Source organism: Montipora capricornis, chromosome 5, assembly GCF_036669925.1.
Source record: "Montipora capricornis isolate CH-2021 chromosome 5, ASM3666992v2, whole genome shotgun sequence".
Taxonomy (NCBI): Eukaryota; Metazoa; Cnidaria; class Anthozoa; order Scleractinia; family Acroporidae; genus Montipora; species Montipora capricornis.
Genome location: NC_090887.1, coordinates 31,491,252 through 31,506,251, shown reverse-complemented (window position 1 = coordinate 31,506,251; position 15,000 = coordinate 31,491,252). Strand labels below are relative to the sequence as shown.

Here is a 15,000-nt window from a genome sequence, read left to right as displayed (position 1 = left end):
CATCCGTCGAAGTCGGTATCGCGACAAGTTCCTTAACACTGGGTATCCTGTCGCCGAGGGCCACAAGAAAGATTTCTGGCCCGAGTGCTTTGATCCGACTGGCTGCCCAAGTTAAGCTCTGTAGGTTTTCTGTAGCAGGCCCATTAGCTACCAGTAGCACTCTCTTTTGGCTTCCTTCGCGAACTCCAGAGTCGCGGTTCAGTAGCAATCCGTTTTGTGTCGTTTCGAGAGCATTCAGTATGCTCTTGTTTCCTCCTTGATGGTGCATTTTACTGAGAAGTAGTTCAGTTGTGAGCTGGTGAATAACCATAGAAAGTATAGAATTGAACAGTGAAGAGACTTAAGAGGAACACCTTGCATTAACTTTGTTTAATAAGGTCTTGTGTTATCAGCTTTAGGTGTGCAAATAAACGAAAGAGCTTGGGGAGAGTATGCGCCTTTTATTCCCAGTCCCCAGTTTTAATTGTTTTGGCGGCACTTCTGCTAATATATAGACTTAGCCAAGCCTGAATGCGGAGCTTCCGGGTTGTTTATCTCATTTGCGTTCGGTTGAAAACATGGATCCTCAAAGACCTATGAAACTAATTAACTTTTCTGGACTTAATTATTTATAGCAATGTGGCTTAGAATATCTCATTTTATCAACGCCAAAAAGACGGCCACAAAGTAGTTCGTTGCATTTAAAAATCATGGCTCCAACGCAAATGTTTATCTTCATCACTAACCTCAATTCCTCGATGTTGTTTTCCAGCTCCCGTTCTAAAATTGCTCGAAAGCGTTTCCCTGAGATTTTTTCCATCCTTTAGCAGAGGTTTTTCCGTGAAAAATCATTTCGAACAGTCCATAAAAAGCAATTATGTTTGCACATACAAACCACATAAACCCCTTCACTGAGGTCACATTGGCATACATGGAGGGGTGGACGTAAGTACGGACGGTCGCGAATGACGTCATAGCTAAAACCAACATTTCTCGCATCAATGGGACCTTAATCGTGGTGCTCCGCGCGCGCTCCTTCAGCGCTCGGAGTTCAGCTTTCATTTCCCGCACATCCCACAGTAAAAAAACTTAAGCAACAGAGACCTTAAGATCTACGACGGCGACGTCGACGACAACGCCACAAAACAATGATATCATTGGTTAAAAGCGCATAAATAATCGTGCTGCACGTGCAGCACGCATTTTAACGCATATTGTGTGCGGTTCTCTGCATAACGACGACGTGAAATCACCAAATTTGAAGTTTTGACGACAGCGTGAGCATGGAACCCAGAACCTTGCATTCTCTATTTTCACTCTGAAACCGCTCGTACCGATTTAGTTCTAGAATACTTCGCCCACATTGTACGACGTGAACGCTAAGGAATAATCTCGAAAGACTTATGATAGAGCAAAGTTATATTTTAAGGTGACGTTTTCGTTGACGTCGCCGTCGTAGATCGTAAGGTCCCTAACGACGACGCGACGGCAACGGCAACGAGAACGTCATCTCAAAATATAAATTTGCGTTATTGTAATCATGACTTGGTGACTATTTCAACCTTTTGAATATGACAAGGTTGTGGTAGTTCCTCAAAAATTACATTGGTCGGAACGGCGCTTAATTTAGGCGAGAAAATTATTATTTATCCTCGAGTGCTGAGGTTCTTCCTAAAACCCTAAATTTGGCTATATTAGGTTGTTGTTTTGCTGCCGATGGCAAATAAATGGTCAAAAGCGAAAAATGCACGTGCAGGGCGTGCAAACTGCCCAGTAATTATGCAAATTTGTGAAGTTCTAATTGCCCTCTCCGTTGTCGTTGCCTAAGTCCTCTAATCTGAAAGCCTGGTACGGGCTACAATTGGGGACCTTTTGCCATTAGAACAGTTCCTGTGTTGATCCTTTTGCTTACCTTGGGTGACTTAAAATTGAAGCTTACAGATGCATTGGCACCAAATGTTATTGCAGCGAATCGTGAGTCAGGCTCAAACCTTGTCACCAGGCTCTTCACAACACTTACACTGACATTGAAGTCGGCCCTGGATATCGACTCGGATGAATCGAGAACAAACACGACGTCATAATATGGAGTGAATCTCTTGTCTCTTGAGTTGTCATGGCGATCAAGGAGATATGTCATCATTTTATGTCTCGTTTCTTCAAGTGGAGGAATAGCTCGCAAACCTAAAACACAATATGTTGTGCGCATTAACTTTCAAAACTCCTGTACTGAGATCCTTCTGCGTTCCACCGTTTTGGTGGAGCGAAAGGAAACGCTTCTGGGAACTAAGTTTAATCCCAGTCTTCTTTGAAGTAAAGTCAAATTCTTAAAAACATTTCAGTATGCGGGGAGTACGTCAGCCATAGTTAATTGTCTACTGTAGTCCTGTAACTTGCTGACCTTCCGATGTTGTCTCGACTGCTGTAGGAGCTCTCGGAATTTTTGCGAGTATTCCCGAGTCATCACCAATGAATGCATCTCTTCACTTTTCTGCTTATGGCTTAGAGGTCAAGATAGAAAGTGGGACAATCATTCTCTACAAAAAAAAGTTAGTGTGGGCAGTTCAAATAGAATGACATTCATATCTTATCTGTTAGGCTTACTTTCGTAAATATCCTCCGCTGTTTCCCAAAACACTTGGCCGCAACATGTCTCTGCCACGAGCAAAGCGACCAACACTTCTATAAAGAAAGTCATTGGTTTTATGTATCTGTAATTTATGATCTCTCCACTTCTAATGAATTAAGTTTCACGTGTAGCACATAGATGGGCATCAGTGTATGTGCTCTCTGGAAATTTTCAAACCATGAAATATTAGAAGTGTCCTCTTATCATAAGGCATTCCATAGCTTTTCAAAATGTCAAGATAAGTAAAGGAATTTCCCCTGGCCCATGGCTACTTCGGTGGATTTGGGTGAGCCTTGGATCCGCTGAACATTTTTTTGTTTGTGATCCTGCTGTTTGGACATGATTAAACCAACCTTTTGTTCTTGCCTTTATCTGAACTTGAATCCGATCGCTTAATTTAAGGGGTTTGTCGGTAGTTTTGTGTTACATTTAACGTTATCGGCAAACGCTTCCAACATGAAAGAGAGAAGTGATCCTTGTACTTATCTGAACAACTTAAGCAATAAGGCCATTTACAAGTTCATGTGCTCCTCCTCTTCAAAGCGAGTCTTAGTGCAAAGTTTTTGTGATGGTAATTAGTTCTACTTTACATATGAATGAAAACTAATTCCTTTGCACTTAGACTCGCTTTGAAGAGGAGGCAGACATGAACTCGGAAATGGCCTATTGTCTTTGAGAGACACCTGAAGCTCAACGAGGTACTTTTGGTTGACAGAAAGGAGAAGTTGTCCTTTTATCAAATGCATTTCAAATACATTTTGCCTTGCGAATTCACTTTACTTGCAAAAGCCTTAGTATAATCTCCTTTGCTTGGTTTACTACAAGAATTTTGTTCGCATATTCTTACCTAATGAAACGAAAACAACGGCAATAATAGCAATAATATTCCTAGAGAAAATAATAGCGCAGTTGGAGTAAAATGCTAAACAAGATACGAAGCAAACGTCTTGAAGGGTTTGCTCACCACTGGAAATCTGCATTTGAGGGTTTCATCTCTTATAAGAAATGCAAAGTTGAAAATATCCTCGGACAATTGACTAGTATGTACAGTTTGCCATGCAGTTTTGTTTCCATCTAAGGACAGGCGATCACATTGGAGGCCGTGTCGTTTTTATACTCTTTATTACCAAAGAACAACTGTTGTCCACACTTGTACCCAACGTCTTACCCAGCCTTTTCTTCTGTCGTTCTATTCTCACAAAGAGCCTTGAATCGAGCTTTATACCAATCCAAGGGAACCATAAAATATTTTTAATTGTAAATTTAATTCTCTCCACCTATAATAAAGACACTTCGCAGTTCTCTGCGTGATGCCTGTTTGTGTACGTCAGACGCAGCTGGTCTGCAGGCAATGAGAGGCTTGGGTCTCAATCAGAAACATTAAACTCACAACGTGATAAACATTATGCTTTCCATTCTACTCTATTTCATTTTATTTCCTTATTTTCTTTCTTTCTTTCGTTATTTGTTTGTTGGTCTTTAATTTTGAGTATTTAATTGTGCATCGGGGGGGTGGGGGGGTTGCAAATTGTCGGGATTTTGGGAGTAAGAAAATTCTGGCTAGTGGGATTTGCAAAATGGACAGATTCGCGGTAAAAAAAATTTGTTACAGAAAGAACTGTAGCGCTGTTTATTTAATATTTACTAGCCGCATTACATTCCGTTTTGAGATTGCAATTAAAAGGCTATATGTAAGATTTATGCTTAAAATTAAAGTGACGAAGGTGGGGTCAACTGGCGAATCAATAAACTTTCCTTACGTTGGCTGTGTATATCAGATCGACCATCACAACAACCCATCCTTGCCTTTGAATTTACGATTATGGTTAATTTTCAATGTGCCTTTTCAATTTGACCGTAGTCGGCAGGGCTGTTTTCACAAAATGCCTAGCGTTTCAAAATTCAAGTGAAGCTATGATCTTCGCAGTTATGAACGCAATTTTTACAATTGCGTAGATAAGCCTGAAAAATTCAGGACTTCAACGGGGTTTGAACCCGTGACCTCGCGATTCCGGTGCGACGCACTAACCAACTGAGCTATGAAGCCACTGACGTTGGGAGCTGGTCATTTGTGGGTTCTAATGGTCCGGTGAGGAATGAATCGATGATGAAATGGTATATGAAATGCGGATATGAAATCAAGTGAAGCTATGATCTTCACAGTTAAGAACGCAATTTTTACAATTGCGTGGAGAAGCCTGAAAAATTCAGGACTTCAACGGGGTTTGAACCCGTGACCTCGCGATTCCGGAATCGTTGCCCGCGTAGCCGCCATTTTTAACAGGAAGTCCGACTGAACAATGATGATATCTAGTTTTCTTTGTTATTTTGTGCTAATTGTTGTTTAATTTTTCCCCACAGTTGATCGTTATGATTATTTTTGCTCTAATTGTCGGCGCAATTTATTATCGACTCAAGAGAGATGAACACGGTATTCAAAACAGGTGACTGTTTATTTATCATGTTATTTATCATGTTATTTATCATGACACAAAGAAAGTAGGAAAGACATAATGATTCCTTTATAAGTATTTCTTTAGTCATTTTAATTTGACGAGAATTTATCATTACGTGTGGCTGTAAATTGCTCATCCAGCTATTTTTCATCATATTTTAAATATCTAAAAAAAAGTCTTGAAATTCGTGAAAGTCTTCAACTCGTCTAATCCTTCCGCCATCTTAGTTTGTCCTGCACGGTCAGAGTCACGTGACAGGTACGTTCAATGTCAGAGCGCCCCGTTGTTTGGTTCGCCGGCTTTCCTAAACAGTCTCCTCTAACATATAGATTTAGCCAAGCTTAAAAGCGGAGCTCCCAGGTTGTTTATTCTTACTGGCTGTAGGATTAGTGAAAATAAAAGGCTTTGAAATTGTCCGCGTTTTGGTTTTCTCGGATATTACTTAATTATGTCATTTTCTTCGCTGCCTAACTAGTGAATTCCACAGTTAATTTCATCCGAAAAACCGACTGATCGCATGAATCACGAAGGGATGAGTGTGATATCGGTTTTTCCAGCGAAATTTACTGTCGAATTCACCAGTTAGGCAATTAATTTTTCTTGAATCGCAAGAGTTTTAAAAGTAACAAGCAAATCCTCAGCCAGCCAACGGAATAGGAAAGATTTCAGAGTCGACTATCAAAAGCCAGCGAATAGGAACCACGCTAAAATTATAAATCAAAGACGTACTATAGCTCGTGATGTGACAGATCGTCTTTGTCGGTTCAAGGTCAAACAAGGAGTTTTATTGACGTATTTTATTCCACTTTATCTCTGAAAACGAGATAATTTACATTTTGATGCATTTCATTGAAACACGCCAGCTTGGCTTAGAACCAGAATTGGCTAGAAAGTACAAACGTCAAACAAGATCTTCAACAAATTACCTGTACGTGCTCTAAACAAACTTCTGAAAACACAAGCTGGTGATATTTCTCCTTACTTTTACGAGACCTCATTGCGATTACATGTTTATAACATAAGCGCGAAATTTTCTTGTCACTGTCGAGGCACATCGAAACAAGATTTGTCGATGTACTTTATTCCACTTTATCTCTGAAAACGAGATCATTTACATTTGATGTATTTCGCTGAAAAAGGCCAGCATGGCTTAGAACCAAAATCGGCTAGAAAGGACAAACTTCAAACAAGATCTCCAACAAATTACCTGTACGTGCTCTAAACAAACTTCTGAAAACACAAGCTGGTGATGTTTCTCCTTACTTTTACGATAACTCATTGTGATTACATCTTTATAACATAAGCGCAAAATTTTCTAGTCACTGTCGAGGTACATCGAAACAAGAAGATTTGTCGATGTACTTTATTCCACTTTATCTCTGAAAACGAGATCATTTACAATTCGATGTATTTCGTTGAAACAAGCCTGCTTGGCTTAGAACCAGAATCGGCTAGAAAGGACAAACTTCAAACAAGATCTCTAACAAATTACCTGTACGTGCTCTAAACAAACTTCTGAAAACACAAGCTGGTGATATTTCTCCTTATTTTTACGAGTACTCATTGCGATTACATGTTTATAACATAAGCGCAAAATTTTCTAGTCACTGTCGAGGCACTTCGAAACAAGATTTGTCGATGTACTTTATTCCACTTTATCTCTGAAAACGAGATCATTTACATTTGATGTATTTCGCTGAAAAAGGCCAGCTTGGCTTAGAACCAGAATCGGCTAGAAAGGACAAACTTCAAACAAGATCTTCAACAAATTACCTGTACGTGCTCGAAACAAACTTCTGAAAACACAAGCTGGTGAAATTTCTCCTTACTTTTACGAGAAATCATTGCGATTACATGTTTATAACATAAGCGCAAAATTTTCTTGTCACTGTTGAGGCACATCGAAACAAGAAGATTTGTCGATGTACTTTATTCAGTGACTTTTTTCCACTTTATCTCTGAAAACGAGATCATTTACATTTGATGTATTTCGCTGAAACACGCCAGCTTGGCTTAGAACCAGAATCGGCTAGAAAGGACAAACGTCAAACAAGATCTTCAACAAATTACCTGTACGTGCTCGAAACAAACTTCTGAAAACACAAGCTGGTGACATTTCTCCTTACTTTTATGAGAACTCCTTGCGATTACATGTTTATAACATAAGCGCAAAATTTTCTTGTCACTGTCGAGGCACATCACAAACAAGATCTTCAACAAATTACCTGTACGTGCTCTAAACAAACTTCTGAAAACACAAGCTGGTGAAATTTCTCCTTACTTTACGAGAACTCATTGCGATTACATGTTTATAACATAAGCTAAAAATTTTCTTGTCAATGTCGAGGCACATCGAAATAAGAAGATTTGTCGATGTACTTTATTCCACTTTATCTCTGAAAACGAGATCATTTACAATTCGATGTATTTCATTGAAACATGCCAGCTTGGCTTAGAACCAGAATCGGCTACAAAGGACAAACTTCAAACAAGATCTCCAACAAATTACCTGCACGTGCTCTAAACAAATTTCTAAAAACACAAGCTGGTGATATTTCTCCTTATACGTTTACGAGAACTCATTGCGATTAAATGTTTAGAACATAAGTGCAAAATTCTTGTCACTGTCGAGGCACATCGAAAAACAGTTAGGGAAGCGGAGTAAAAAAAACTTCTTGTTCGCTTGCATTTTAAGGTCAAACAAACCAGCAACAGATCGATTATTTCTGTCCAAAAAGAGTACAGGTGATTGTTATTTAATTCCAGTTAACAATAAAAATTCGAGGTTCATTCCTGAACAAAGGAAAAAACGACTAAACCACGTTTTAGAAATATGCATCCACTTGAAATAACTCATCCGTAGAAATAACAAACGGTTTAGTGTCCAACTTTAAGATATTTCTGGTGTACCGTTTTGTAGTTCTCGTTCTCTTTCTCTCTTCTTTCGTTTCTGTTCTTCTGACATAGGCCGTCCAGGCATCTTGCAACCTTAGTAGATTCAAAATTAAAAAACTTAAGACATACCAGAAACTGCAATTCAGAGCAAAAAGCAGCACTAAAGAAATTAATAATAAACACTCAGCTTTAAGTTTATATCCCTTCAGTGCTTGACTTGAATAACTACGTAGCCACAAGTGTGTCCTGACCACAGCTATATTATGTCAAACCTTGCTTTGAAACCAGCGAAAAATGCAAGAAAAAATATTTTCCAAACCGTACCTGAACACGAAGGACAACACGAAGAGCATAGACTGTCAAGAGTTTTGGTGACGTAGCATCGACGTGCAGCCGCGTCGAGCCACTGAAAGAGCGTGAAAAATTAAGCCTCGTTATGCTCAGGTGTGAGTGTCTGACCTGGCTTGAGCCTGCGATCCAATCAACAACCAGTCCCCGGTCAGCGGTCAACTTAAAAAAACAGCTGACCTCGAAGCCGCGATATGGTCACGTGATACTGGTCAGCGGCTATCAGCAGCTACTTTGACAATGTTATGACGAGATTCATGATCAGTAACAGGACAGACGCATGAAAAACTGACATCAATTTGTTATTAAAATTGCCTCCTTGATCAGCTCTAAACTTGAGCCCGTATATGGTTACGTGATACTGGTCACATTGGCATACATGGAGGGGTGGACGGACGTACGGTCGAACGGTCGTACGGTGACCAAAACCAAATTTTCTCGCATCGATGGGTTACCATATTTTCTTAACTATGCTGCTCCGCGCGCGCGGAGCTCCGCTATTTACTCTGTTTAAACTAGAACCGTTTGTTTCGGCGCTTACGGGAACATCAGTTGACAACGGCGCGCGCAAAAAAATGTCCATATTATGTCAGATTAAAGTAGAGTTCAGACTTTTCCGCATTCTCTCGCGTCGTCAACTGAGGTTCCCGTTCTGTTGCTAAATCAACCTCGGTATTAGATGAATTGGAACCAACCTTTAGGAACTCGGATAACAATGGGGAAATCTCTTTAATTGTTTGGTGATGTTTCACCGCATCGTAAATTCATACTCACGTTACTGAGGTCATCATTATGTATCTGCTTCATGGTGGTATAGCCGTTCTAAAACGCTGGAAAACTTGAGCGGGCAAGTTACAATTTGTTTCACTCGTCGCTGTGATTTTCTGAGAATGTGGCGCGAAATGTTCAAAGGCTTTGAAAAAGAGGCTGAATTGATGTTCTTTTACTTTACTCTTTTGTTCTCTTCTTTTTTTACCTTCAGGGTGGGTGTGTTCTTCTTCTTGGTGATGAACACGGTTTTTGGAAATTTGTCTGCAGTTGAGTTATTCATCAAGGAAAGACCAACATTCATGTCAGTTGCTGAATATTCTTCTATTTTCTATTATCTAATAAGCTCAATCATGCGCTCGTTTTGATTGGTTCTCACCTATGATCTATTTGAGGACAGACGCATAGCTGACGTCATCATCAGAAATTTGTAGTTCTTTATTTTATAAAACAAATAGATTCCTTGTTGCCGTGCGTCTGTTAAGTAATGGATCACAGAAAACGTCAAAATGTGATTGAATCAATTTAAGTAGTTTATATTGTAGCCGACAATTTTTTCACCTTTTCTCCCCCCTCAGCAGAACAGCAGGCCTCGGTTGTTCGAAAGGTGGATAAGGCTATCCAGTGGATAAACACTAGCAAAGCCAATTATTACGTTATCCAGTGAATAGTGATTCATCCAGTAGATAGCGTTATCCACCCTTCAGGCAACTGGCGCCAGAAGTTCACCTTCTACGCCTTTTCTTCATTCTTGGCGCAAGAAAGCTCTGTTACCATTTTTAACCTTGCCTTGTCTTTGCATTGCAGACACGAATCAGCGAGTGGATATTACAGAATCTCGGTGTATTTTTTGGCCAGTCTTCTGTGACCTCATCCCCCTTCGTCTTGTACCTGCCTCTATATTTTCAGTCGTTGTTTACTTTATGACAGGTAATTGTTTTCGTTGTGCATGATGTGATTTCCTAAGTATTCGCTTACCCTCCCGGATCCCGTTTGTTCAATTAACCCAGATTGAAAATTAACCAAGGAGTTTATTTCTCTTCTCCTAAAGTTTGTTGAACATTGATATTCTTGAAAAACAAAAATAAGGAAATGAAACTTTCACCAAAAAAGTTTGAAAAATGAAACAAAATTTCACGCTCATGCTGGATTAAGAGATAGCGACTTTCATATGACCTTGAAAAATAAACGGAAAAACAGAATGTAAACAAAAATGCAAAACATTTAATTGGCTTATCGAACAAAAACAAACGAGCGCGAATTTTCATTGGCTTAGCGAACTCGGATGCAAATAACGTCATCTCTCCATGGAACTCTCTGGAAAGTTTCGCTTTGACGTCATTTGAAATGCAGTAATGTGATTGGGCAATCGAACTGTTTACTGCCCATATTAGGAGTTTCCTTGGCGGGAATGAGGAGGTGGTTTGTTTTAATCTTGCCAAACATTGGTCCTTGAAACAAACTGCGAACACTTTTTCAAGGTCATACGAAAATCGCTCTAAGTATTTCATTGGTGTTGCGCTCACTCGTGAAATATTTTTCAACACGAGAAGAGAAATTTCGTATCTCCAAGCGGCCATGTAATATTCTATTTATTATATAAACACCAATGAAATACTAAATCATTTCACGAAAGGTATCGAAACACTCAATTTTCATATGTAACCATACCAACAGTAATCTTTTCACGTGTAAAGATACCCTGTTTTCGCGCGAAAGCTCACTTGGTATTTCATTGGTGTTTATATAATAAAATGCTTTATCAATTGAGCTGCGAAGCCACATCTGTTGGGATCAGTGAGGCTCTTTTTCAGTCCATTGCTCAAATTGTGATGCTATTTTATTAGTATATTCTCAGCACCAAATACTCCAAATTTTCTCAATTTTCTTGCAGGCCTTGATCGTCAAGTTGCAAAGTTCTTTATTTTTACGTTCACCCTCATTTTGACGAATCTCTGTGCCTGCGGTGTGGGTTTCTTTGTCAGCGCATGTGTACGGACCTTCGCTATAGCAAACCTCCATGATGGTAAGTGATTTTTTTTCAATTTATTGATTGACTCCGTTTTTGCTTTTAATGTTAGGGGATTTTCTTTATTGTGTTTTAATTCGGCACCCTGTGAAATCAAGTTTATTTTCATCATGTCTAAAGTAAGTTTTTCAATAGTTAATACAGGGGAATAGTTATGAAAACGGCCAAATTTCTTTTTGGTAGGTTTTTGTTCTCCTTTTTGGCCTTGACCGTGCACAAAACACAATAGTTGTTTACTCCGTACTGAGGAACTAACCAATAGAAACGTGTTGGTTACGTAATTCATACATAGTGTATGAGCGCAAAACAAAAGCTAGATTGTGCACGGTCGTGGACTTTCCCACCTAAATCTTGGCTTCTTTGTTTGCTCCTTTGATGTTTGCCGAGTTTCAAAACCAGCCCCTCTATTAACTATGGTTATTCACAACGAACTGTTTTCATTGGAAAGCCCCATCCACACTACGTATTGCTTCTTTACGATTCTCGTTTTTTATATCAGCAATAAACGAAGCAATTTATTTTCATGCACACAAGTTCAGAAATATGTTTTTGTATAAAAAGCCTCACTAAAACTAAAAAATCGGAGACTTGTAATAAAACACATTCTCTCCACTTCTTCTCTCGGCTTTGCCGTTCGTTGTTAGAATTTTGCCTGTCGCCCGGACAAACCCATCTATGCAGGCTGGCTTTTGCTATTCCTACTTTTTTTTTCTCGCACTAAAATCAGTTTCGTAAAATAGCTCTTTTATTTTATGTTCTCTAACAGGTATTTGGTGGTGTCTTAATAAATCTAAACTCTGTTCTTAGTTGGCTGGCATGGATAAAATATATCAGCATATTCCGCTATGCAATGGAGGTAACTTTAGTATTCTCAACAGAATATCACGCTTCTGAGTGGTCAATGACGAATGCATAAGTAGGTTATAGAGTGCAACACGGACGTTGCTATAGAAACACGATGATGGAGTAACTCCTGCTGTTTTGAAAGTTCTCAAATTGCAGCACTCGACGTAATTTTGAGAACTTTCAAAACATCACTCGTGCCCATAAATCACGAAATGCACTTGTGTTCATACGGTTTTCTATACTTGTACGCCCAGGCTCTTGCTGGAATAATCAGAGTTTCAATGTTGTGTGTGAATGTCGCGATCTCTGAATCAGCTAAAATAAGAGTTTAGTTATTATTAGTTGTTGTCTAGTTTTTGAAAATTGCTAAGAAGGGCAGTGGCGCTTTAAAGTTTCAAACTATTAGTTTGAGCTATTCTAAGTGTTTCATGACGTTCCCATCTTTGTTTATGTTGTACATTATGGGCGAAGTAGGCTATAACCTTATTGCGTGGTACGTACGGATTTGAAACAAACAGAGAGAAGGAAAGATTCATTGTTGTTTGTCCACGTTGTCGTCAAAATCTTAAAATTGGTAATTTGTCGTTGTTGTTTTGACGAGTACGGGAGAGGAAGGTACAAAATGCGTGCCGCCCGTGCAGCACGATTTTTTTTCCCGTTTTAACCAATAATATTTCTGCTTTTTGGCGTTGTCGTTGCCGTTGCCGTCGTCGTTTGTGTATAAATAAATATTCTCATATTTGGGTACGTAATTATTTCATCCATTGTCTTTTAGATACTAGAGATCAATGAGCTTCACAACATGCACTTCCATTGTCCAGCGAACTCTACCCTTTGGTATGTCTTCTTTATTCGCGATTTGGTGTCGATATAGTTAGCGAAGTTGAGTGGTTAAGGCACCGGCCGTGAAATGTGAAGGTCTAGTATTGCACCAGCTCTACATACATCATGGCACAAAGCTTTCTCTTTTCCAGAGTCCATAGCCTCTGTAGCAAGCAGCGATGTCTCTCTCGGATAAGAAGCGCTTCGAAGCCGCGAGGGGAATGTTCTCCCCCTGCCCCATTCCCCTCGCGGCTTTGTCGCTCACATTCGCCCTCCAAAAGACAAAACCGCCAACTGGAGGCTACAAATACCATCTAGCTCTTTTCAATCCGTTATCTCATCGAATCGATATACGACAAAGCTCAATTTTGTTTTGGGTTGAGGGTCCATTGTTTCCTTTGTATGTTCATTTGTGCTCATAGTTTTCTAAACCACCCCATCAGAGAGCAGTGAGTATAACAGCGTTCTACTACCCCCCTCCTGCGAATTATGATAGATTTTTTTTTTCTGTTGATCTGCTCAATTTGACAGTTTCTCTTTTTGGACCTGAAAAATCCCGCAAGGAAAATGGTCTAATAAATATTCGTCATGAAATTTATGTTTTTATGTGTTCATATTTTTATTTATAAATCGGAGTGATATAGTGTTGGCGCTAAGCGATAACCTCTCGTTTCCCAGTAATATGGCCTTGGGTCGAGGCTATGTTTTGGTTTTGTTGGGTTGTCTGTGTTTTTGGCAGGGAACCCATGTTTTGCCTTCTTATTATAACATTAAGAATATTATTAATATAATTTAATATAATATTTTAATTTTTATTGTTAGTAGTAGTAGTAGTAGTATATTTATCATTATCATTTTAATTCAGGATTGATTTGTTTCATTGTTTTGCTGTTTTGCAGCTTGAGTAATGGCAATCAATACTTGTCCTCACAAGGAATTATTGTTGATCACTTGTGGTACAATGAACTGGCACTGGCCTCCATGACTGTTGTCCTCATGACATTTGCTTATATAGCTCTAAGATTAATCAAAAAGGAAAAATGAAGAAGCTTTTGTCAATCGTAGTCCGCCACAAACGGATTCTTTTGGAATTTCTTAAAAAACAAACAAACAAAATGACACAAAAGTTTTAACCTTTTGACTACCAGGAATGATCAGCATGTAAATTCTCCTCACAATTTCAGTCGGACAGGTATTGAGAATGAAGTTAATTATCAGCTTAAAAGGTGTGATTCTGATATAACACCAAATTCTCATGACTACTCAACGAAGAAATCTATTGTACTAATTAGGAGAATGAACGTATTCATCTTGGGAATTAAAGAGTTAAGGTGTAATGCGTCCGTGGGAAGGTTGGAAAACTAGTTGCTTAGCGACGTGCGAAAGAACAACTAAAAAACCAGACTGACCTTTCAGGACCCAGATAAACCACCTTAAAACCCTGCATTAATTCTCCTCAAAATTTCAATGGAATGTTAGTCAGACAGGTATTGAGAATGAAGATAATTATTAGCTTAAAGGGTGTGATGTTGATATAACACCAAATTCTCATGACTGCTCAACAAGAACATCTATTGTACTAGTTAGGAGAATGAACGTTTTGATCTTGGGAATGAAATGGTTAAGGTACGCGTCGGTGGGAAGGTTGGAAAACTTGTTGCTTGGCGACGTGCGAAAGAACAACTAAAAAATCAGATTGTCCATTCAGGACCCAGATAAACCACGGTTGCTCTACATGAATTCTGGTAGTTCAATGAGTAGAGCATGCGACCGGAGGTCGGTTTTGGTACATTTCTTTGCCGTCATCTCCTAAATGACGACGTGAAATGACCAAATTCAAGGTTCTGTGGAGGACGTTAGCACATGACGATAAATTTTCAGTTCTCTCTCTACGCTTCCAACCTACTCACACCAGTTTAATTCCGCGACAGTTAATACACATTTTTAACGCGAAACGACATCAAAAAGCTTCGTAGTGATATGAATAACGCGAACTTGTATTTTTAAATGAAGTCCTCGTAGCCGCCGTCGTCCTCGTTACGTCAGCTCACTATCACACCCGACTAGTAGCGGGGGAAAAAGGATTCAAATTCCGCTCACGGGAAATTTTCTTTCAGACATTTATTCAGTTGAAAATATGACTATTTGGGGTGTACGGGGTCAGTGTTTCTTTCATATACTCTTCATACGCAAATAAAATTAGCCTGTATCCTTCGTGGATCCTTCCT

The 15,000-nt window shown here is 39.2% G+C and overlaps 1 protein-coding gene, 1 long non-coding RNA gene and 1 pseudogene across 3 annotated transcripts in view; 2 read left to right on the top strand and 1 right to left on the bottom strand.

Annotated features, from left to right (window-relative positions):
- Window positions 1-2,761, bottom strand: part of LOC138050053 (collagen alpha-1(XIV) chain-like) — a 2,994-nt gene extending 233 nt beyond the window's left edge. Inside the window, exons 1-3 of the mRNA XM_068896547.1 lie at window positions 2,584-2,761; window positions 1,892-2,163; window positions 1-295 (exon numbers count right to left, since the gene is read on the bottom strand). The exon at window positions 1-295 is cut by the window's left edge and continues 233 nt beyond it. Of these exons, the coding sequence (XP_068752648.1) occupies window positions 1-295; window positions 1,892-2,163; window positions 2,584-2,677 (661 nt within the window). The 5' untranslated portion in view covers window positions 2,678-2,761. The remainder of the gene's footprint in view (window positions 296-1,891; window positions 2,164-2,583) is intronic.
- Window positions 1-11,109, top strand: part of LOC138048717 (broad substrate specificity ATP-binding cassette transporter ABCG2-like) — a 24,435-nt pseudogene extending 13,326 nt beyond the window's left edge.
- Window positions 11,110-11,302: 193 nt separating this feature from the next.
- The window catches only part of LOC138050054 (uncharacterized), a 5,200-nt gene continuing 1,502 nt past the window's right edge, over window positions 11,303-15,000 (top strand). Inside the window, exons 1-3 of one of the 2 annotated variants that reach the window (XR_011132548.1) lie at window positions 11,303-11,960; window positions 12,726-12,787; window positions 13,672-13,973. This is a non-coding gene — a long non-coding RNA (uncharacterized lncRNA). Of the gene's footprint in view, window positions 11,961-12,725; window positions 12,788-13,671; window positions 13,974-15,000 lie in introns of those variants that run through there. The other variant, XR_011132549.1, reaches the window with a different exon arrangement.